Consider the following 25,603-nt stretch of genomic DNA (forward strand, 5'->3'; position numbering starts at 1 on the left):
AACTGTCATCACTAAGCCCTTTGGCCTCCAGAATAGAAATACTGAGCTAAATTAATATGAATGACCCTACTAATTTTAGGGCCGAAATGTAACCAGTGAGGCTCTCTGTGAGACTTATCTGTGTGTCTACTTGGAAAGGAAAAGTGGAAAGGCTGATTAGCAAAGGTAAAACATATTTTCTCAGGATGCTCTGGGGAACAGAATCTTACTGCTGATTTTATTTGAAAAGGTCCAATTTTGCCATGGTCCTTCTGAGAACTGTACCCCTTGCTTCCTGGCTGCCCCTAGGGCTGAGGATGACCTTTGAGAATTGCTGTACATATATAACCCCGGATCTCCCACTCCTCTAGATACCACAGCCTTCAAGGTACCCAGGGCTGACCTGGTTTCTGGAAGTGAGAGCCGATTGTCTCTGCTGTCAGCACTGACTCCGCATGTCCTAGGCTGGCTAGTTGTTTCGCAGAAGACTTTTTGTCCCACACTTATTGCCTGGTTTGAAGCAGATTTCATTTCCTTGAATGTGATCTTGAAAGAAAATCTGCTTGAGGTGACCTAAGGCAATAATTATTAGACCAACCTTAGTTAAGACATTAAAAATCCATAGGAAACAGTTATTATTATTTTTTCTTTCCCTTTGTGAGGGTCTCTCTTTTTTCATGACTCCTCTCCTAATAGTTTCAGGTCCTGACAGCTGAAGTCCTACATCTTCTGCGAGGTGAGAGTCCGTTTATTTCATCTGAATCAGAGTCTGTTTTATCAGTGTGATACAGCTCCATAACGCTCCAACCTCTGCTAGGTGTCACCCAGCTTGTTAAGCAGACGGTCCCTGCCTCCCGAATGCCTTCGAACAGTTATGTGTTTGAGAGCAGGGCCTCTCATGTGGATGTTCCAGCCATGTCAGCGTGGCCTCGCCTCTCAGCTTGCTTTGTTTACCCAGCAGCTCATTACTTAAGAGTAGCCTGTCAAAAGAGGTTAAATATTCTTTGGGAAACATGGTCACTCACATCCTTGAGATGCCACAAATATATTTAATAAAGGGAAGATTGGCTTGATAAGAAAAACGTGATTAACTTGCATCACCAGAAAATGTTTTTCTTCTGTTATTCCAGTTGAGTTTCCACAAGCATTCATAAGCACTAGCAAACCTACGGGCAATAAATTGCTGCAGCCGACACATAAAGACACCAAGGGAAGCAGGGAAAATGATTGCTGATGATTCGTTCTAACTACTTGACCTTCTGACCTCTTCTCTAGATATATGACCAAGATGGGACACTACAGCACTTTATTGATGGTGGGGAACCTAGTAAGTCGAGCTGGATGAGGTATATCCGATGTGCAAGGCACTGCGGAGAACAGAATCTAACAGTAGTTCAGTACAGGTAAAGTATACCTTGATTTACCGCTTACAAAGCCGAAGCCCTTTGCCTTGCATACATAAATTCAGGCTTGCTGCTAGTTTTGAAAAAATCCTGCAGAGTCCTGAAGAACTCTGCAAGGACTGGCAGGAATTTTTTTGCTAGGTTTGTGATATCTCCTTAGTTTTTGTAACAGTAATGTCTTGAGAATTCAGGAAGAAAGATGCTAGGAGAAGGCCTTTTTCACTCACTGCATGTGATAAAGTTACTTCCGCATCATCACCTGAACTTTCATAATGGCCTGAGTGAGCCCAGTGAACTCACTGACTCGGAGAGATTTCCCCCCCAGCAGACGTGTCCACGCGTAAACAGGAGTTTAGAGATTCAGCCCCAGGTCGCTTGCCTTCAGTCCCCTTCAGTCTGGCTGTCTCCTAGAGAGAACAGTTTGATTTGTACAAAGGCATGGGAAATCAAGAACTCTCAACTCTCCCAAAGCTGCTTTTCTAAAACCGTTATGCTCGGCAGCCTTGGCTGAGTCAGAGCAACCTCTTCTGATCCCTTGAAAGGTGCCAAAGCGTTTGGCTTTGGTCCTGCGACAATTCAGAGTACGTTTCAGGGGATGAGGTGGTTCCAGAGCATAGAGAAGGCTCTGGTCTCCTGAGATATTTGGGCAAAGCCCAAAGGGTAACAAAGATGAGGTGGAGCCACCCCCATTGCCCAGAGTCTCATAGGGAGGCCTGGGGTGGGGTAGGGGCATAGAAGCAAGGTGGATTCCCAGATCCTAAGCCACACCTGCCCAGTGCACCTGTTGGTCAGGCATTTCCATTTAATGCTAAAAGCTGGAGTGGAGGCAAAAAGGCAAAGACAGATCCCATAGGAAAAAAGCCCTGCCACTAAGCCTTTTCTCAAAATCCCTCGAAAACATGTGCCATGTAAATATATGACCTCAGTTATAAACAGCCGTGTTCCCTTTCGAATCAGAAGCAACTGTTTAGCTTTACCAGGCACCACAGACACATCAAAGCATAAGGGCCCTTGCTCGGCAACTTGGAGTCCTGCCTATGACGATTTATTTTCATTTTCATTTTTTTAAATGAAGACTTAAAAAAAAAAAAAAGCTTTATTCCCCTTATAGGTTAAAGGCTGCACAAATCTGGCTTGCTCTCCAAAGGCCTCCAAATTCAAAAGGAACATATTTGGGCAGCATGTGACTCACTGCCTTGGTTTCCTAGGCAGTTATCTTTCATTACATAAGGGTTTAAACGAACTTGTGCACGATGGGATCTGGTTACAGTCTGTATATGGGCTTCACCCACCTTCCCTGCAGCTGCATCTCTGTCATGAAGTTTTTATAAACCTCGGAGCTAGAAAATTAGTAAAGGTTGTGCTTGTCCATTCAGCAAGAGATAGATTGGCTGGTTCTGTCATGGGCACCCAGGGAGCTCTTGAGGCAAATTCTGACTTTGGGAAAATAAGAAACCCCTACGAGGAAGGTGGGTATGAGCAAGTCGTTACCTTTCTGTCAATATTAAGTGGGTTTTATTGCTCCCTTTCCTGATGGCACTTACACATCAAGTTCTCTCTGCCGATCTGTTTTCGATTACTTCAGATCTTTATAAAATGAACTACAAAAACACAATTTAAAAACTGGCATCCATCACCGGTGACCACGTCCAAGAGTAAGAAAATAGAAAAGTTGGACCCCGAAGAGCCAGCCTAATTTTTATTGTACATGAATGTCCTCTTCACAAAAAGTCAGCTGGTTTAGATTCATTCTGTTATGATTTGTAATATCTAAATGGAATTTTCTTCAAAGCGCCCTTGATTGATTGACCCTTAGCTGAACGTTTTGTTTTTATTTTGAGGCTGACAATAATGTTTGTTGGCGTGTGTTCTGCTTCAGCTGCGTTGGGACGCCATGAAGCTATCTTTATGAGTCATCCAACCACAATACTAAATACATGTCAGCAAAGGAAATATTATCTGAAAAGGGAAAAATCCCTTTGATGTGCTTCAACATGCAGAGATTTCTGCGAGTTTTGGAAGCTCTGCCCGCTTGTAAGGAACGGTGTACGCTTACACATTTTTTTCCCCCTTTCGGCCTATTCTGTGCCTCAAAAGACCACCCATTGCTCGAAAACAGTTCTGCTCTTTCAGCGGCAAAGTGTGTCATTTGGTTTTAGCACATTCATTTGCCGGGCGCTGTGTTTATATTAAGGGAAGCCAAACCGAGAGATGAAATGTTACAAGGGTGAAGTACAAAGTCGACTCAATTTTTCTCAAGTTAGGAGATGCCAGTGATTTATAGCCCGGCTCCAATTTTGATTTTTTTATGTAGCAGTGGAAAGAATTAATAAAATGCACAGCTCTTGGAGGTGCGGAGGGAGGAAGGGGAGAGAGGTCCGGACAGCTGGCTGGAGTTTTTGTCAGATATTCATAGAATGTTGGGAAAAAACATTCTGCTTAGCTAGCAGTGCCCTCGTGAGACAGAATGGCAGCAAGTAAGGAAAATAACAAGATAAATGAAATTTTTGCAGCTGCAAGTAAAATATTGAGAATCTGCACTTTTTTTATTGATCTTTATGATACTATTGCCAAGAGCCACTTTGTGGTGACAAAATATGTTGACAAGTGCATATCTCACTGCCATGAAAAATGTGGTGAAGGCTTCGCCTTATGTCTGCAGTGTTACACAAGGAACAAATTGCCCTGCTATGGCCAATTCCTTACAGAAAGGCTAAATTTAAGGTCCACCAACCCTAAACACTTTTATCTTGAACTTGAGGCTAATATTTGTAGCAATTCTTCATTGAGAAAACCGGTGGCAGGCTCCTCTTTCTTTTAATCTGTAGATTTTTCTTTACAGTGCCACAGCTGTTATAAAAAAATGGTTATTTCTTGGTACCTTCACTCCATCATTTCAGAGTGTAATCTTTCAGCCAGAGTAAAGTGCTCCTCTTGTATTTACTGAATTTCCATCCATTTCACATAAGAGGGTTTTTCTCTTCTCCTGTATCAAACTTTAGAAAAAAGGCAATGGGGAAGATTTTTATTTCTCTCAGTCCTTATATCACAAAGCTGCTTAATTTTATTACAAATTTGAGAACTCCCAATGCCAAGTTGTAAGAATATACGCAATGCTTTCCCTTTAAATAAGAAATCAATAGTATTAATTTATATGTGAGGTTAAGGCACCGGAGTCTGCAATTTGCCAATAGAGAGAATTTTCTCATTAGTATGAGATGGAATTTTTTTTTTTTTTTTTAATGAACTCTTCCTTTCTGCTGTCTCCCGGGCCAAATATCTGTCTCTTCAGCCAAGAGGTTCTGTGGAGGGACACTGTGGAAGTAAACTGTGAGCTATTTATCATACCAAGTTACAGGCTCTAATTGGTTGTTGGGAACGATAAGGTGGGTGCAGATTTTATTACAAACAGAAACTGTTTAGGTGGAAAGCTGGGCAGAACTTTTTCGGGGCAATAAAAGTGTGGATGGGGCACATGAGTCCTACCGATTACTAAGCTGGGTTTTCTTTTGTTTTGAATAGGTCGAATATATTCTACCGAGCCTGTATAGATATTCCCAGGGGTACCGAGCTTCTGGTGTGGTACAATGACAGCTATACGTCTTTCTTTGGGATCCCTTTACAATGCATTGCCCAGGATGAAAACTGTAAGAATTTATTTTAGCTCTGAATTCACATTTCCAAATACCTATTTCAAAGCTAACTTTTTAAGAGTGTTGTTTGAAACTCCTGAAATGCGGTTCACTCTGCTGTGTAACACAAATGTGCACAAGTCTGTTCCATCATTTTCTTTTCCTTGTATGTCCTTTGCTTTTTCACAGGGAGTCTTGACTTGTACAGGCCAATTTTTCTTCGCCTGCTTATGATTTTAAAACCTTTGTCCTGGTTTTAAATCATTGCCAGCAGAAATGTTAAGGCAGTTGGTATTTACTGAGCACCTACTATGTGCTTGTTTACAAGAGCAGCATAAGATACAACTTCTCTGAAGGGAGGCACAGTCTTGCTGGAGTCGCATTATTTGCAAAAATGAAATAATGAGAAAACACTGCTGTTTAATCAGGAGTAACACCCCTCCAGTCGATTGGCTTTGCTTCCTCTTAAGTAGTCATTGGAATGAGAAATGGTAGGAAAAATCATAGATGTATGATTGAGGAATTTGTCTCTCTCTAAACAACTTAGTCTAAAAGTGAACCATGTAATTTTCTCTATCTTTCTTACCATGGCAATCATTATGTTTAAAAAATAATCTAATGTCTAGGCAGATGCAAACTTTTGCAGCAATTTTCACCTAAACTTTATATATTTGTTTTTATCAGTTCTTTGGGAAAATGTTATAAAGTGATTTCCAGTATTTGGAACAGAATTAAGTGATTCTGATGTGCTTCAGTGAGAAACACTGGTTTTAATGACACTGTTTTTTCTTGTCATCAAATTGACTAATCTGTGAACTGATAATTTGGGATTATACAGTAGAAAAAGAAGCAGAGAGAACAGATCTATTTAAGAAACTTCATTTTGGAAAAAAAATGTGTTATTTTAATTTTTCCTTCTCTACTTACTTTCTCTCACACACATATAAACTCCAAAAAAATGTTTATAATACTGCTGATCGAAATGCTGATCAGATATTTCTTTTCCATGTTATCTTTATTTTCTTTGTAAAAAATAGAATCCTCAAAAAGCATATTACTCTCAACTTTCCTTTTCTACTTTACCCTAACCCCAAACCAATCTCAAATCAAAAAATGAATCTTTGGACATGTAAGTACATTCTTCTTACTTCCCAAGTTTCCATTGGAAAGTTTCTTTTCTGCAGTCATACTCCTGTTTGAGGGAGTGTCTGTTTCATAGGAGAAAATCTCAGTGTTGGACATGAGTGTGTGGTTGGTATTACAGGCAGAAATGGCCATGGCGGCCAGTGTGCTTTGTCTTCCCACAATGGCTCCATGCCCAGCTCCCCTAAAACTAGATGTAGATCCACACACGGAAAAGCACCAGTATCAACTCCCCTAATCTGCTGACATGGGCCTGTCTATACATTAGAACCTTGGTGTAACTTCACCTTCTAAAGGATGGAATCTGATCCAAAAAGATTCCAGAAATCTTATAAGGCCTTCTGTTTCCTCCTTTAGTACAGCCTGCTCCAGACTCTGAAAATATTGTGGTATGTGTATCAAGGAATGTCTGGGAGTAAACATATCAAAGTCTAGAGTTGTAAAGTACATAGCACACAGTCCAAAAATAAATTCATTCGTTCATTCATTCATTGATATTTGTTGAATACTTACTAAGGACCAGCATCATTGCTGGGTGCTACAAATACAGCAGTGAACAAAACAGACAAGAATTCCTGCCCTCCTAGAGCATAGAGTCTAGTAGAGGGAGATGGATTATCAACCTGTATATGAGTAAATAAATAGTTTGCCAGGTGATGATAAGTGTCATAGCGTTAACAAAGCAGAGAAGGGGTGAGGAGTGCCAGGAACTGGGAGTTGCAATTTTGGAGATGATCGGGGTGGGCCCTACTAGGAAGGTGGCCTTTGGGCAAAGACTTAAGGAGATGAAGGAACAGGCCATGTGTTCTTTGGGAACAGAGTGTTGCAGGCAGCTGGACTCCAAGTGTAAAGACCCAAGATGGAAATGCTACTGGCCTGTCAGAAGAGCATCACAAAGATTGACATAGGTGTGTTGGTTGGAGTGTATTGGTTTAAGTGGGGAGGAGTTACCTTAGATTTGGGGGCAGGAATCTTGTAGGGCCCAGGAGGTCACTGTCAGGACCCTGGCTTTTACTCTGTGTGCATTGGACAAAGGGGGTATTGCAAGGTTTTGAGCAGAAGAGTGATATGATCTGAGTGAAGTTGTAACAGGATTACTCTGGCTACTGAGTGGGGACCTGACAGTGAGGGTGAGGATGGAGCAGGATCCAGTTAGAGGCTCTTGCTGGAATTCAGTGGGGGGAGGTAATCGTGGTTTGGACCAGTGTAAAAGTGGTGGAGGTGGTGAGAAGTGGTTGGATTCTGGATATATTTTGAAAGTAAAGTCAACAACATTTGCTGACACATTGGATGCTGAGTGAGAGAAAGGAGTCAAAGATAACTCCAGGGCTTTGGTCTGAGGAGCTGGATGGATGGAATAGCCATTTACTGAGTTATGAGTCAGACATGGGAACTGTGGAACGACTGCTCAGGGAATGTGTATCTCTGGGGTGGAAGTCTCACATCTACGACATTGCTTCCACCTCGTGATGCTGTTACATGGACGAGAGGGATTTAGGGGCTGGGCTGGAGGATTGGGGGTTGTATGTGCCATTCACAGCCACCTGACGATGGTGTCTAAGAGTGTACCAGCTGGTCTCCAGTTTCAGTGTGATAGTGCCATCAAAAATGTACTTTCTGGCAACACCAGGTGCTTTGCTTCTGAGGCCTTCTTTCTCCCATTGTCCAACCTGTGTGAAGCATTCTTGAGGTTGCTGATTAGAGTATTGAATAAACTCTCCCGGGGCACATGTTATGTATCATTTAGCACCTGAAATCCTTGGAAGAAAATTCACAAAGCTAACGCACCTCGAAGTATTATGGATTCAGTAGGTAAACTATGCAGCTCTTTTGGGTTGAGTTCAGAGCTCTAAGTAAGGGTGGAGGGAAGTTTAAAGGGAATTAAGTCATTGACTAAAATGCTCAGCAGTGACCATCCCCCTCCCCCCTAAGGGTATTACAGGAATTTTATTTCAGTTCTTGTCTCAAAGTCATATATCTGTCATGTGATTGGCCACCCAGGAAACGAGCGGAAAGCTTCATCAGATGGCGTGGGGGGAGATATATGACTTTGACTCTAACTCGAAGATGGATTGTCATTCCATATGATTCACGGAGAGACCTAGGGATGCTTTATAATGAGGGATCCTTATTCTGTACTGAGAAAATACTCTGTGTGATTTAAAAGCACAAATGTGTGAAAGGGCATGGACAGATAATTTAACAGATAGCCTTCTGCAACCCTGAGTAATTGAAATCATCTCAATGGGATTAGCAGTTTGAAGGCAATTTTTATCCTACCGAGTTAGCCACAAAATAAATTAGGTACCCTAAAAAGAAGCTTCTTGAGATCAAAGACTTATTTGACAAAATGCTTCCACAGAGCCTCCTTATAGTGCTATGCACACAGTAAACAATTAATACATGCTCACTCGATACATATTGAGAATTTTGTTGCCATTACTAGAAGGGGTACATAGTTCAGCTAGATTTTTTTCTTGGTTAATGAAATTGATACATGGTCCAAGACATTCAAGGAAAATATGATTTTACTTAGTGAATAATACTTATTAAGCACTTTCATTTATAAAAATATCATTTTCTTCTCATGGTTCTTTCAACGTCGAAAGTACACATTTCCTATTGAGCATGTGGGCGGGTTCAGGCTTCAGTCACTGGGCCCTCTGGCAGCGGCCACGAAGCAGTGGGACACACTCACTGCCTGGAGGAGCCATTGAAAGCAGCCTTGCCTCAAAGAGAAGGCAGCGTTTCACACAGGCATTTGGGTTCTGGAAGCAATTCCTATGTTATTTTCTTAAAAAAAAACAAAAAAAACCCATAGTTATAAGTGTAATAGAGCTCCAAAGAGAGCACAGCTCTGTCCACTATGGGCCTTTCAGAAGAGCCTGAAGGAACGCCTGTGTCGACAGATTGTATCCGCAAGAAGGAATGAGGTTCCCCAAAGCTTCCAGTGGGGGATTAGCTCCTGCAGAGTGTAAAGACCATAGTGTATTCATATTCATTTCAGAGGAAATTGAAAAAAGAAACCTGGGAATAAATGTTAAACACGTCTTCCTGCTGCTTTTTCTGTCTTGGCATGTGAAGCTGAGGTAGCAGAATGTGACACTTGATGGCAGCGCAGAGGTTCGCTGCACTGGAGTAAACTCTGCCCGCAAGAGGCCTGCCTTTTTCCTTTGATTTTAATGAGCAGAAAATAAAAATGGGCACCTCTGCACGGCGCCCTGACCCCACCATCCCACCAACAATAAGGAACTAGGCCCCGGATAGAAAGGCCCTGCTCAAGCCTTCTACCTATGAACATTGAGGCGATTACAGTATAGTTCAGTCCAATGAGAACATCTGTGTGCAAGGCCCTGTGGGAAGCATTGTGATGGGGTACAAAACCTCAGACCCTGTCCTCAAGGAACTCCGTGTAGGAGAAGGCACGTAAGCAAAAACTACAACACCAAACCTAACGGAGGTGCCATGTGAGATGGCCGTAGCAGCGAGCCTGGGCTAGGTGGGTGTTAGACCCAGTCTTACTGCAGTTGGAGGGGCCCGGCTCTAGGCTCCTTGTACACAGTGAGCAGCTGGGACTGGATCCTCACATAAATCCAAGAACCAGAAGTCACTGTTTTGTCCCTTAATGGGACTAGAAAAGTGCTACCCTCAAGCCAATAGGCCATTGGTGAAAAAAACAGTATGTCATGCTCCAAAAAACCAGCCCCAGCTATGGGAGGGTACAGGGTTGGATTTTGCATTACCTGCCAGTTGTGGAAACCCTGGGCCAAGAAGTAATATAAAACTTGGCTCAGAGCTGGAGGAACCTGTAGGGTCCTAGAACAAACAGAGGAGAAGTCACCCCAGAGGGATGTCTTGGTATCTGCACAGGACTCTAACAGAAAGCAACAGCCACTGAAAACACCTTCACAGAAGGAAGTGGCAAAAGACACAAGGAAACCTGTTGTCATGAGAGATTTGACCTCTTGGGCTCCTTGATCCTAGCCTTGCTTTAGGATTCAGGCCCTCATTCCCCCATTTCTGGGGGTGTAGAGGGCTGAAAGGTGCTCCCAGATTTATACTGCCAACCCAGACCTCTCACCGGAGCCCAGGCTTTTGTCCACCTGTCGAATTCCCACCTGCACTTGCCTGTCTCACAGGCGTCTCAAACTATACATGGTAAAGTGAAACCATCCTACTCTGTCCTGCAAGCTGCCTCTCCCCCAGTTCAGTACCTCTCACTCCCATTCATCCAATTGTTCTTTCTAGAAACCTTGACACCTTGTTCTTTCTCACCACTTCTATCCAATCATTCATAAATCCCTGTTGATTGTGTATTCTTAAATGAGTTTCTTTTCATTTCTGCTGCCACCTCCCGATCAGCCTCACCATCAGCTTTGGCCTGGACCCCTGCAGTAGCCACCTGCATGTCACATTTTCCCTTTTAGTATCACAGCAGCCAAAGTGAAAATTCACTGATTTGTTGATTTTATTGTTTCAGCTTATTCACTTGTTTTGTTAATAGGTAGCTCGGTTCCATAGATCAAAATCCGGAAAGTAATATAGGCATATAATTCTTCTTCCAAAAGGCAATCAGTTGAAACATTCTTAGGTGTCCTTCCAGATGTATTTTTTGCCCATTCTGTCATTTGAGCATATTCTCCCTCTCTTTCTCTGGCTCTCACTCTACCCCTCCCCTTGTATGCAAATAGCAGCATACTATATATTCTTTGTTCTGCACCTCGCTTTTTCATTTAATGATACAGACTGATGATGCATTTAAAGCATAAATCTAATAACCTTATACCCTAGCTTAAAACCCTTTTTTGGCTAGCCATTACTCTTATAATCAATCCCTGGTTCTTTAATATGATAGCCCATGGGCTACATATAGTTTCCAGAAATGTTTTGTATGGCTCACATAGTGTTTTGCAAAATTCGAATTCAAATATCTTTACACTGGCCATGCCCTATTTAGTTTGCTGAAGACCCCACCATCCTCTGTTGTATTAACCTGCCTCCCAGCACTTATTTCTGCTATGTGCCCTGCTGCCATGGGCATTGGGAATTGTGCTGCCTTCTTCTCCAGCCTCAGCTACAGCCCATCTCTGCCTCGTTCTCTGGCCACGTGAGTCTGCTTTCCATTCCTTCCATGCCCTGAGCTCCTCACCTCAGCATGTCATGCAGACTCAGTGGCACAGCTGCCAATGTGTCATCTCCTCTCATCACCTTTTTCCTCCTTTTGCACCTGTCTGATGCTGTGTACCCTTCAGGACTCACATTCAAGGTCACTGCCTCAGGGAAGCCATCATTCCCACCCTAAGTTTAGCCATCCCTGTTAGACATTTTCTTGGCCTCCTTTCTTCTCTGTCATAGCACTTATTACACTTGTAGCAACTGTATATCATCAATTCTAAAATTCATATATTTTTCACATTTTAATCTTTCTGAACCTGGTAAGCGTGTTATAATGATCAGTGACTTACAATTAACGGTGTGGCTTGCAAGTAATGGAATTTTAGATTTGATGAAACCGAGTAAATATTCACCTGTAAGGACGTTTGTATAATATCTGCCTCTGTCACTACAGTTTACGTGGCCTGAGAGCCGGGGCTGTGGCTCTCTTGTTCCCCTGTATCCTCAGTGCCAGCAATGTCAGGTTTGTCACTGATGCTCTGTAAGCACTTGTGGACTGAATGAATGGATGAGGGTGTAAAGTAGGACTTTGTTGTATAGATCCTGCATTGCATTCTCTCAGGGGTTTAATTTTGCAGGATTTGATGAGTTCATGTTCTTTCCTGACTAAATTCTTTAGGGCTTTGAACGTTTGCCCTCTTTCCCTTAACCTTTGTCTTATAGACTGAAGAGATTTTACTTGCTCACTATGTCTTCATGTAGAAACCCCTTCATCCTTTTGGGGAATTGCCTTAGTCGTTTCTGGGCCTTTTGCAGTGGTCTGGACTGTCATGGCTTGGGATAACATAGTGTTTTCCGATTCATTTCTTGTCATCTTATAATTCCCTGTGTTTTGTTAATACTTTTGTTTGTTGGGCCAGTCAGACTGGTATTAGGAAGAATGATCCTCTGTGTCCTTTTAAGTCCTGCTTAAAAAAGTGTACTTTGTATCTGGACCTCTAGGGTCCTGTGGAAGTGTGCAGGAGCTCTGCAGGACAGCTTCGAGAGCAAATATGGTTGCTTTCATGAAACTTATCCATTCCTAGCCTTACTTTTTTTTTTCTCTCTAAATTATATGCTCATTTCATTCAGCAGGATTGAATTTATTCACAAGTACAAGAAAAGATCATGCCAAAAGCAGAATATAGAGTGCAGGTGTTGCTTCTATATCTTGAGAACATAGTATGTTTGTTTTGAGGTGTCCCATAGGATGAAATAAGACAGAGAATAACCATCCCAACTCTTATTACGTAAATGCTATTATTATCATTAACTCAGATCCCGTTTATCCCAAATCATTACACAAACTGGTATAAACTTTTCTTTATTACTATTTTGACATTGATTATTAAACTTAGAAAAATCCATTGGCCCACACATTCTTTTGTTTAATAGAAAGGTGGTGTGACCTTAACAATTTTTGAAAATGAATTTATTGGGTTATTTTCCAGGAGCTTAAGCGAGAAGTCAGCATTTATAATCTATACTTAGAGTATTATTTGTATGATTTCCCCCAGAGGCATCATATTCCTCTTTCCAGCAGTGAGCTTCTGGCTGGTTTTCCTGCTCTCTTGCATGTTGATGACATCTTCATTCCACAGTCTCCCCACCCCGCCTTCCTTCCTGCTAGTCTGGCCTTCCCAATCCGCAAGAGCTTAGTGTTGCCTGAAGACTTGCGGGTTTCCCTGTGCTTTGTCTCTTCCGGATTAGTTATAAACAGGCTAAATAAGATGAATTTTACCCTAATCTCTGACAATGCTGCTGTTTTTTTTTTTTAATTAAGAAAGAGCCAAAACATAAAACATTTCTCCTTTTCTTTCAATTTTAAAAGTCACAGTCTGTGTACAATCAAAGATTTTTTGAGAGTCTGAAATGTGTGCACACATTTCATATTGGTTATACACTTTGCCCCAGAAGTTGAAATTATACATAAATTTTATATGTGAAATATATACATAAATATGTCTATGCATGTGTATATAAGTGCATATATAACATATGTTTATGCATGGGTATATATATACACACACACAGAACTCCGTACTAGCTGTAAAGTGTCCTTTTTATTTTTGCAACACAGCTATTGAGCAGACACAGAATAGGAGTGTGGTCAGAAAAAACTGCCTTGGAAATCAGAAAGCTAAAGCTTCCAGCTTAGCTGTATCCTTAACCGAATGTATGACCATGGGCAAATTATTAGACCTACTTGGTCTGTAGCATTTTTTTCCTTCTTTCTTTTTTTGGTAATAAGAGAGGGTAGGATTAGATCAGTGGTTCTCATCTCTGATTGTGTATTAGAAGTACTTGGGGAATTTAAAAAAAATTCAGATGCCCAGGCCCTACCAAGAGATTCTGGTATCTAAAAAAAAATCTCCCCTGTGAGTCTAATATGCATTCAGGGTAAAGAACTGCCAACTAGACAAACTCTAGGCTCTCCCCTGGTCTGTGAGTCTCTTGTTTTATTTCTCCTTCCTAGGACAGGATGGGCCAGGCCAACAGAACCCTGTAGGATGAGCTATTCCTTTTGCTGGATTCATCAAATACGTGTGATTATGTAGAACACTCAGAGTTGAAGAGTCCTTAGTGGCGACCCATTAACCTCCACACGTGGTGTCTACCTGTCCATTCAAGCGTGGAGCCTCCTGGTGGTCACGGTCCCCTACCACTCTCTTTTTATAGTTGAGGACGCCTGAGTCTTCGTGCTTCGTAGGACTCTCAGAGATGGTCCGTGTCGGATGAATGAGAGCTCCCAGTTCATGTATTTCCTCCACGTGGCCTTGAACTAGTGGCCAACAGCCATAGTTTACTTCCCATCACTAACCTTTTTGCCAGTCATCCTTTTTAAACTTTTTGGTCTCTAATTTCCTTCTCTTGACCACCCTGTAACCTTTCATCTCTGTGATCTCTGAAATACCAAGAAATACATTTTATTGACAGAGTGGTTACTTAAAAAAAGAATAACAGTTTTTAAGCATATTAGGTTCTAATTACCTCTGAACCTTTGGGTTGACCAGTGAATACATGATATATATTATTAACACAATGACAACTTAAAAAAAAGAAAGAAAGAAAAATTTCAAGTATATTAGGGTTCCCTCCTCAAAAATGTTTCTTTTAATTCTTTCCCCACTCCCACTGCCACCACCCATGCTTGAATCCATCTCCCTTCATTCCAGACTCTTCTTCTAGAATAACAATGGTGGCTGTTGTTGATGGTAGGCCCTGTGATGAGTACTTTCAGTATCTCATTTAAACCTCATAAAAGGGGGTTTAAAGATAAGGAAGCCAGGGCTCCTAGAGCTCAATATCTACTGAGTGGCAACCATAGCATTTACTAGCTGCTGTCTATGCATTATCGCACCCAATCCTTCCAGTAACCACTTTACATTTTACCAAGGACTAAATTGTGGATTCAGATGTTCTGTATATTTGCCCACAGTCACAAAGGTATTACAGTCAGCCTTCTGTATGCAAGGGTCTGCATCCACAGATTCAACCAACCACAGATGGAAAATATTTGGGAAAAAAATTCCAGAAAGTGCCACAAAGCAAAACTTGAATTTGCTGCATGCTGGCAACTATTTACATAGCATTTACGTGGTATTAGGTATTATAACTGATCTAGAGATGATTTAAAGTATCCGGCAAGATATGAGTAGATTATATGCAAATACCGTGCCATTTTATATAGGGGACTTGAGCATCTACAGATTTTGGTATCTGCGAGGGTCCTGGAACCAACCCCCATTGGATACCAAGGGACAGCTGTGAATAGTGGAGTTTAAATTTAGGCCATCTCGACCGACCGCTAAGCCATGCTGCTATTACTGTTAAGATGATTACTTCCATTGTCCTCATTTTACAGATGAGGAAACAAAGGCACAGGGAGATTGCATAACTTGCCTAAGGTCACCAAGCTGATAAAAGGCAGAGTCAGGATTTGAACATAGATCTTTCTGATTCCAAAGCCCGAGTGTCAAGCACCGTGCTCCAAGATTGCATACTCTGTCGCCTCCCACTCTTACCTTACACACCACACCCTGTCTGTGCATCGTGCCTCACTCGGGCCCTTCCTGAACACTGATTCTTTTCTTGCTGTTCCTCTGGTCAGAAACAGTCAGTGTCTATTTCTTAGGCCTGAAGTCTTCTGTTTATTTATTTGGACATTAAAGGCCCTCTGAGATCTGCCCCCCGAAAGCCCATGCTGTGCTCGGTCAGCTCGATTCCCGTGCCATCCCACCAGCATGCCAGACTTCTGTCTCCAGGCGTCTTTCATAGGGTTGCCTTCATCTCTTCAGCCAGTTTTTCTTGAAAACCTGTTTTGTGCTGACAGGGTTGGATGGAAGGCCTGAAATCCTGAAGGCCTGAATCTACCTTCTCTGCTCAAGGCCACCCTCTCTGGGGAGCCCCACCTTTCTCTCCCTGTCTCTTGCTGTACCTCCCATCTGAGAACCCCCAAATCTAGGCTGCAGTGTGGAGCCTCGTTATGGAGTCATTTTATCTCAAGTCATAAGTGAGCTCTGTGAGGGCAAAGACCATGTATGAAAACTCTCAAGCAGAAAATAGGTGCTTAATAAATACAGGCATTGAATGAGTTCATTTGTGGTAATTGTGCTTGCCCCCTTAAATCAAATTGTCTGCTCTATGTCCATTCTGAGTCCAGAAAAACCAATTTTTAAACTGTTGACTTATAGGAATTTTTTAGAAGTGTGTGTTATCATGCTTATTTGAAGGGCTAATAAAACTGATCTTCTCAACCCCTTGCTGTTCTCCCAGTAAATGTCCCCTCGACGGTCATGGAAGCCATGTGCAGACAGGACCCCCTGCAGCCCTTCAACAAGAGCAGCAAACTCTCCCCTGCCGCCCAGCAGCGCTCCGTCGTCTTCCCACAGACTCCGTGCGGCAGGAACTTCTCCCTCCTGGATAAGTCTGGGCCCATGGAATCAGGATTTAATCAAATCAACGTGAAGAACCAGCGAGTCCTTGCAAGCCCGACCTCCACCAGCCAGCTGCACTCGGAGTTCAGTGACTGGCATCTTTGGAAGTGCGGGCAGTGCTTTAAGACTTTCACACAGAGGATCCTGTTACAGATGCACGTGTGCACACAGAACCCCGACAGGTAACCCCACCTCTCGTTGCTCGCCGGCTGTGTTTGCTTCTGAGACTCACTGCTTGCCTTCCTGTCGCCTCCTCCAGTCACACCTCGGGGAAAACTCTGTGATCAGAGGTCTGCATTCTGGAAGGTCAGAGAGTAATGTTGGGCCCCTCTTTGGCTTTATTGTGTAGAAGGGCTGCATGAACAGTGGCTGCAGAAAGGAATCTGCTGTCGCTTTCCAAACAGCTCTGCCCAGGTCTAACGGGAGGCAAAATGGAAGGCACATTGATGAATATCATAGATGGAAAAATGAGGTCAGGATAATTAGAATCCGCTCTGTCTTCCAAAGATAATATAGCTGGCCGCTCTGCTGCTGTTCAGTCGTCTCAGGGTTCACCTCCAGTGTGCCGTGGGTATGAACTTAATTAAGTACTAAGAGGTAATGAATTGGAATTTTTTGCTTAGTACTATTTTTCTTCAGAGCATGCAAACCCATAAATCCTGCAAAGCTGTCAAAAGGAAATACCTACTCTGCTAGTGATGTGGAGGAAAACAGATGCCACTTATTCAATAAACTAATATCCACACAGAAGAAAAATGTTGACTAGATACCTCAGAGTCAAAGTTGCTTTGAAAGTTTGTCAATAAAGAATTTTATGGCCATGAACTGAGGATGAAATTTAGCTGAACAAGTGAATTAAAATTTCAGGTACTCTGACGAGTGGCACAGTAGATATAATGGAACTATTATTTATGAATCAAAACTGGTTTATTCGACAGTCTTGATAGCTGGGAGTGCAAAAGACAAAAATCAAATTAATTCAGTAAGAAAGGACAGTGTTTTATCTCCCCTTCACATCCTATGAAAATTTGATTAAACCCCAAATATCTAAGAATATTTTGAATATAAAAGCAGAAAGTAAATTTTGGAAGTAGGATAGGAGACTCGAAAGCAGGACTCTGGAATTATTTTCTTAATTTGGCCACCGATGATTAACCTTAAGCCACTCAGCTCTCCTTGCCTTATGATACACACCCTACTCTCCCCTCCCAGCTCTGCAGGAAACGACAGTGTACTCAGACCCAAGCAGGCAGGGAGGATAGAAGTGTGGTGGAGAGGGGGTGAATCTTTTCAGAAATAATAATGATCCATTTTAGGGTACATGTGCACATTTACATGTGTATATATTTTTATTTGTGCCATTCTAGAAACCACTTGCTTGGCATCAAGCATTGCTGTGACTGACTGATGTTGAAGCATTTGTATTACAGCTGTTAAGGCGGCTGTGTCTTTATAATCTTTTACCTTCAATAGGAGAGCCCCCTGGTGAAAATATCCACAGACTTCTGCATATCTTAGTACTACTGGCTTTAGAGGGGACACAAAAGTTTTGAAAATGTTTTCCTTACTCCAACAGGGTTTTTTTTTTTAAAGTCTGCCTTCCTTGCAAGTATACAGATAGCCTCAAGATATATCTATTCAGAGTTTGCAAAGCATTTTATTTTTTTAAATATAAAAATGCATTAAAATCTTGTTATTATAAACTTGCTTTTTGAATTGAATGAGTTTAGGTGTATGGATCTGTTATTTGCACAGGTTCATTGTGGTCGTAATAACTGAACATACAAGGTAAGATGAAATGATAGTTGAAAGTTTCTGGATACAGGAAGTGAAAGCTTAGCTTTGGGTATGATACAGTTTTCATGCTGAATGTCATATAAAACAATGAAAATATGTCTTGGTAAATAGAAAGTTAGCAAAACAGACTGTTTTGTCTGACGCCAGTTATGCTTTGAAAACCGTATGTGGATTATGGTTTAAGTCCCTATGAAGTCTGTTCTGTCAAATAATAGTGTCAGAATTTGTAAAGCATCTATGTAATCTGTCAGAAAAGTGCCCTACAAATTAGAAAACTTACATGTACAAAATAGACTTCCACAAGAGACTGTTAGGTCATCGCTGATTCCAAGCTAATCTAGAGTTACTGGCAAAAATCCAAGTGGCTTGAGACTCCCATCCAGTGTGAGACCCTGGTGGGCTTATTTGATGCAGATGCCCAGGTGTCGTTTGGCCAGGTTCCCAGATGAGGTGAAGTAATGTGCTTGATATTCAGGTAGATCACCAGGGTGGAAATCAAATTATTAAAGCAGTGGGTTCCTACTTCTCTCTTCCCTGTGCTTTGTTGGTGAAGACTTGAGAGGTGGTATGATTCACCATCATTCATGAATAAGTTAAAACTAAGAATTATGAGTTCAAAGAATTAGTCCCTTTATAGGCAACGTAAGAAAGTACAATGTTTCTTACTAGTAATGGGGAGATGCTTGAATTACTCCATCACATCTGAGATGATTATTGGAGATAAGGGAAATAGAGATGCCCAGTCTCTTTGACCCACTAGTTTCATTGAGATACATAATTTCATTGAGATACATAATTTGCTTTTAGCATATAGGTTCTATATGGTGTTCTAGAACCTAGCATGCTCTCCTGGTACCAGCAAGTTTTGAAGTAGAAGATACTCTCCCTAATTCTTAACCACACAGGTGAATTGCTAAAGAGGAGAAATATGCAGAACTAAAATGGAACATCTATTTGTGCACGGTTGTGAAATTTGGAGTCTTTCCTCTTATTTTCCATGTGGAGACTTACAACTGCTGAATATACATATTTTCTTTAGTGATTGACTCCATAAATTAGGTGGCTTTTAGTCTTTGGCAGTTTGTGCCCATTCAGCCATATACAGTGAAAAAGCTTAGAACCTGCCAGTCAGAAACCATTTCCCTTCTATTTGAAAAACTCAAACGTTTTATTTTGATAGGAAAATCTTGCTAGAACTAGAGGTAAGAAAGGGAGACACAGAAGACAAAGTCAGAAAGTAAACAGGTTAGAGTTTCAAACACGTCCAAATTTGAAACAGGCCCCCAAATCTTAGGTCCAAAAGATTTTTCACTCAACACACTGAATATTTGGCCATGAAACCCAAGACATTTGAACCTTCATGAAAGAGACTGTGTGTGTCTTTATTTGTGAGCTTTTTCATTTGAGGGACCATCAGTAAGTCTATGCCTTGATATAAAGGAAGGAGATCCGAGGATACCCAGGGTTGTCAGCATTACCATTTTTCACTACCGTGTTATTTACATTGAACGCAGAAAAAAATTCCGTTTGACCTTTCATAGTAGGAATTAACATTAAAGATAAAAATACACCCGTATGAGGGCCCAGGAGCCACAGAATTGTTATTTCTTTATTTTATTCTGTTAATATTAAACATACAAAACCAAAAGTCTCTTCTTCTTTCTTCTCAAGCTACTGACTTTTTCTTTCCTGAGTGAATTCAAAGGGAAGACGCTGTCGGAATCTAGATCTAGACTAAGGACTAGGGACTTAGGGACCTCATAAACATTTGAGGTTTGGCATAAGCTTATTACCTGGGCCAGGGCAGCTTGACTGACTTGTGCCTGAAACAGGAATTAGAAATCCCTTTTCTCTTCTGTTTTTCCACTACAGAAAGTTTCAACAGTCCCATTTGGGGGCAGGGGGAGTCCAGAAAGGGGTAAGCATGCCTTCAATCATAGTGGATTATTTTCTGATTAATATGTTCTCTTTTATTTTCTGCAGAATGTCTTTTTAGTGCTTATCTTTATTTTGCATCCTTTTCCTTACTTTCTGATTGTGCTACCTGGGGAAAGTTTGCCTTTAGCCTCCTGGGCATACTGTCAGCCGTTCACATTTATGTTTTGAGTATCCTTGTTTATAATTGGGTGTGGTGGTACCAGAGGGGAAGATAACTCTAGAAGGAGCTGTTTGGTGGGAGGAGCCTGGAGATAATCCATCACCATAATAGTTTCTTTGGAATGTGTCAGTGTTCTCGTGTTCCATTGTTTCCCCCTCCCCCAAGTGTGAAGGTTACCTTCTTTCCATGTTCTCCCAGGGTTTCGGCTCCATACTTAAGCCACTTTCCTGAAGTCTTTTTCTCCTTACATAGAGCTTAGTTCTTTTCTCACTCCACACAGCTAGCAGTGACCTAAGTAGCGCCCCGTATGAAGTCTCGGGAGATGTGCACTTGGGCTTGACTGACGGGGAGCAAGGAGACATTCCTTGCTTGTTGTTCAGTTGTGGGCCCAACTGAATAACTTTTGTCCTGGAGGCCTTCATGCCATGAAAGAAAAATCAAAGAAGGATTAATAATATTTTAAACCAAACCACACTTAATTTTGTTAAATGTTTCATCCTTTTCCTATGTGTACAGCAAACCAATTACAGACTCAAAGTAAATGAATTGCACATTTTACTGGAGTCATCTTTAGCAGAGGAGCCGCCAGTTGCAGAGAATGCCAGGGGACGTACAAAATTGTCTTGCTGCTTTCTTTTTGCTTAAAAATCTACCGGCATTGATATATGCTAACTAAATCGACCCAGGCTTTGTCTGTGTTTTAAATATTTCATTGTTGAGGACAGAGCACATTCTAGTTTTTCATGAAGCTTGATATTTCTGTGTTGGAACAAGCCACACAAGGCTATTTAAATTTAAATTAATCAAAGTTAAGTAAAATAATACTTCAGTTTCTCAGTCACCCTAGCCGCATTTCCAGTGCTCAGTAGCTGCTTGTGGCTAGTGGTTCCCATATTGGATAGTGTAGATATAGAACACTTCCGTCATTGACAGCACTGTTAGATGTCTCAAGTAGTGTTAAAAAAAAAAAAAAAACCGCCAAAAGCTTTTACTGGTTATGAAATGTTATCTCTTTGTGAAGAATGCTCATTGCATTTGTTTTGAGAATAATAAAATGCTGTATGTGTATGATGACTTGGAAAGAATCAAAGTGCTTTAGAAAGGAGAGTCCCATTTAGCTGCTGAATGACATGAGATCCTACAAAGAGTGAAGCGGAACACAGCACTTGACTATGCCAGTCCTCCTGGGCTGCTTCTGGTATGACACATCAAAGGGAGCAGAACTTGGGATTTGAAACTGATTGTATCCAAAAGTTTAATAAATTAAGGCTTACTTTTTAATTTTTTGGGTTGATGATGATATTTTCTTTTCTTTTCTTTTTTTCACTTTTTTATCCCTTTAGTATTTGTAGAACTTTTCAAACCCCACCCTTTATTCTATGAGTCTTTTTTTTAATATCCAATTTTTAAAGGTTACACTCCATTTACAGTTATTACAAAATATTGGCTCTGTTCCCCGTGTTGTACAATGCATCCTGGAGCCTATCTTACACCCAGTAGTTTGTACCTGACACTCCCCCACCACGATATTGCCCCTTAGACCAGACCTTGAAAAGTTAATGGGAATGTTAGTCATCACAATAAAAAGCTGAGTAATGGCAACTGAGTCTGTGCCCCCAAAGCCCTTTAGCTGTAAACTGAGAGGTGAGGAGTCAGGGTGTGCTACTAAAAACATCCATACAGAGTCTTAAATCCTGTGGTCAGTTGTCCGAAAAGAAGTTGTGATGTCTGAGATTCTATGGTGATGATGATGTTTTCTAAGTAAGCCCTGCTCTTGGGCTTGAAGATTTCATTCTGTCTTGAATGTATTCCTATGCCCTTAGATGAACTCTAGGATACAATTAATGTTAAAATTACTTTTTGATCATTTCCTTTTATTCATTTTTAGGAAATATTGAAAATCTAGGGAAAGCAGTATCTTGTCTGTATTTTCTGAGGGCTAACTTTCCATATATTTCTAGGCTGAGAGAGAGAATCTGTTAACACAGTGGCAAATAGAGTACACATTTTAGTTCTAAATTCTACATGAAATCGGTTTCTGCAATGGTGAATATGACCATATGCTCTAAAATCTTACTCTTTAAGGTACCAGACTTAAAGGGATATCACTTTGTTTTTTGAGATCAACTAAAGTTGGGTCCTGTATTTTGGTACTAGATTTTCTTCTTGCTCTGAATTCTCAACTGTTTACCAAGTAAGTTTAAATGGTCTATATTCTAGTTAGCATGACTAGACACACAAAACCGTGGAAAGCTCTCCCTGCAGGGCACTGGCTGGTACACACGATGGAGGAGGGAGGTCACATCGTCGATGCTGTCTACTGTGAGGCCGTGTCTTGGACAGATCCTTAGGTGGCACGTGCTTGTTGATTATCTGAAAGCAGGAGCAGAACATGATGGGATGCGAGAGGGCATCTAGTTCAGTCCATCCTGCTTACCAGAGAGATGAGGAGATGGAGAGTCAGGGACGTTGGGCGACTTGTCAAGTCCCACAGCTGATTGGGGTCAGAGGCTGAAGCAGAACTCACCTCTCCCATCTCGCCCATTCGAGGCTGTTCCATTCAGTCAGCTGAATTCTGCAAAGTTTTAAAAGCTGTGCCGTAGGTCACGGGATACCTAGCAAATACCGCTCAGGCTGGTACTGGCCAAGGTGATTTTTTATAATCTGATTTGCCTTTCATTGGTGTTACCTTGATATAAGAATTCAGCATAAGCCTCTCTGTGGTCATCTCTTTTGTGTGTAAATCTTTGCCACCTTGACTATTAGCATAAAAAGGATGGAATGACTTCTGACTATAGGAAATAAATCACCCCAACTTTTGACAGCAGAGTTAGAAAAAAAAAGATTAATTGGTTTTATTTAGTGGCTTATTGTTTATTGTGATAGCTATTAAAAATAGATAACCAGAGGCTAATAAATGTTAATGGTCCTTCACTATTAGAAAAATCAATTGTCAGTGGATATAGCATATATTAATATATTATTTTGTTTATAATCTTCAATACATTTAAAAAATTCACCCCTGAGAGAATGATTTCTTGAGGACCCCTTTAAGGTTAATGGTACTACAAAGAATAAATTTGGCAAAAGGATATTTTCATCTACATATGATTTTAATGGCTTGAAAGCTTTATTTCATGATTGTAATAGAATGCATGTGCAATTTGTCAAGTTTGATAAAGTCCTTACCAAGGACTCTTATATATTTCTTTGAAACTTGTTTGAGAGCAGTTAGATAGATTTCTAAATGTAAGTGATTAAAATTGTATAGTATTGAGTTATTGACCAATCCCAGACTATTAATCAAGCTAAAAAATTCTACAATCAGTGCTCAGTGCGCTGAAGCCTGGTAAAATAATCGTATTTGTGTTCAGTGAGGCAAGTAGCCACAATTAAGCACTTCACTTGACAAATGAGAGGGTACACTTTATTTTGCACGTAATTGAATTGTTGTACATGCTTGGTCACCATTGTTTCCTAGCCCTTCATTTTGGTTTCTGGTCATTGGAGCTTATGCATTTGCTAAAGGTAGAGCAATTAAGTCTGCTTTTGCCATTGGCTTTCTAAACGCAGCCAGAAATGTCTGAGCCACAAACCAAGGCTTCCTGAGCTCTGTTGATATCGCTCATGACAGATTATTAATTTTCTCAAGAAAAATTTTGATAAACAAATTAGAGCCCTGTCAAGGAATGATATGAAATAGCCTCGAATAGGGAAAACTCCCCAGGTTTTATATCACTCACCAGATTCTGCTTAAGTAAGCAGAAGAACTTCTGTAGAGAAGACAGAATTTTAATTTATTTTATGAAAACCAAAAATTGATTTCCTTCTCATGAGCTGAAAAGAATGCGCTCTGATAATCTTGCTAATTATCAGGTATTTGTCACAACTTCCTTCCATTTGCTTTTGCATCCCAGTACTCCTCCTGCAAACATAGTGACATCCTGTCATTTCTGTGCTGCTATAAATCATTGCTTGCTGCCAGATTAAACTGGGGAGCCGAAGTTCACAAAAAAAGACCCAGTGGATAAATATGAGTTTAGGTTGGGGCGGGGAGAGAGTAAGTAGAAGTCAGGATTTCTTTTACAACGAAACAAATCTGGGTGCACGCCTGTGTTGATCTGTGCACTATCAGACAACCCCAGGTTGGGGATGTGCTATAGACAGACCCCAGGCAGTCTAGTATCTATTAAAACACACATGCAGCTTGCTGACTTGCCTGCATCTTTACCTGGGACTTAGAATAAGGTCCAGTCACCCTAGAGTGACCTTGACATCAAGAGCTTATTTCCTTGGAGGACAGTTTATCCTCACTTTTCTGAACTGACAGAGATCATAACATCTGCTTTCCCTGAGAGGATTATTGTAAAGATTAAACTAGATAATTGATGTTAAAGCCCTTTGAAAAGTTAAAGGGCCGCAGAATTACGAGAGACAATTACATATCTTCTCTTGTACTATTCTGCTTCATCAAGTCTGTACTCTCAACGCTCCAATATTTGCCCGGGGGTGGCTCAAAACAAGAAATAGGAGTTCTTGAAATGGTATGGCTAATACCGGAAAGGAATATTCTTTGGGGAATATGAACGGGTCTCATCAGCTCTGTTAATTTTGTTCGTGTGGCAACAAGTATAGTAATGAGAACCTAGCCGCCCCAGCGCTATGCTTTGTTACAGAAACTGAGAGAACGTCACCAAAACGTTTTGGCCCTTGCCTCACGATGCTAACGTCTACTGACTGACATGGAACGTAATGACCAGGCAGTGTCTTCGTTTGTTTCAGACCATACCAATGCGGCCACTGCTCCCAGTCCTTTTCCCAGCCTTCAGAACTGAGGAACCACGTGGTCACTCACTCCAGTGACCGGCCTTTCAAATGTGGCTACTGTGGTCGTGCCTTTGCCGGGGCCACCACGCTCAACAACCACATCCGAACCCACACTGGAGAAAAGCCCTTCAAGTAAGTAGCGGCTCGCACTGTACCCCTTCTTTCTCTGAGCCTTTCCGGAGAGCCGGCAGACAAGGTGGCCCAGCACTGCCTGGCTCAGCCCGCTGGTGGAGAAAGCTGTTTAGAAAGTCAGCGTCCAGGCTGCAGAAGGGCCCCGCTTGTTTAGTGGTCGATGCTGGGAAAATGAAGTCAGGAAATGTATACACTGATCCTGGGTTGAGCTGTGCAACCTTGGACGTGAGACGTTCTTCGTGGTCTGTTTTCTCACCAGTAAAATCAGGAAGTAGGAGTAAGTAATTTTAAGATTCTTTCTGGTTTCTGAGGGTCTGTGCTTCTAGAATTTGAGCTAGAAGGCATGCAGAATGCCATCTCTGGCCATCAGCAAGCAAGTCCCCTGACCATCAGCAAGGTGGCCACAATCGAGGACAGCTGAATGAATCGTCTCTTGGGAAATCTGAACCCTTTAGGATTCTGATGAACGATTTCCTCCTCTTTTATATTTGTTAAGGGGGT

The 25,603-nt window shown here is 41.4% G+C and overlaps 1 protein-coding gene across 1 annotated transcript in view; it reads left to right on the forward strand.

The window, feature by feature from the left end:
• The window catches only part of PRDM6 (PR/SET domain 6), a 98,479-nt gene that overhangs the window by 66,578 nt on the left and 6,298 nt on the right, over nt 1-25,603 (forward strand). The window contains exons 3-6 of the mRNA XM_061188093.1: nt 1,255-1,382; nt 4,905-5,029; nt 16,088-16,430; nt 24,926-25,102. Of these exons, the coding sequence (XP_061044076.1) occupies nt 1,255-1,382; nt 4,905-5,029; nt 16,088-16,430; nt 24,926-25,102 (773 nt within the window). The remainder of the gene's footprint in view (nt 1-1,254; nt 1,383-4,904; nt 5,030-16,087; nt 16,431-24,925; nt 25,103-25,603) is intronic.

The sequence above is a fragment of the Eubalaena glacialis genome, chromosome 4, assembly GCF_028564815.1.
Source record: "Eubalaena glacialis isolate mEubGla1 chromosome 4, mEubGla1.1.hap2.+ XY, whole genome shotgun sequence".
Classification (NCBI taxonomy): Eukaryota; Metazoa; Chordata; class Mammalia; order Artiodactyla; family Balaenidae; genus Eubalaena; species Eubalaena glacialis.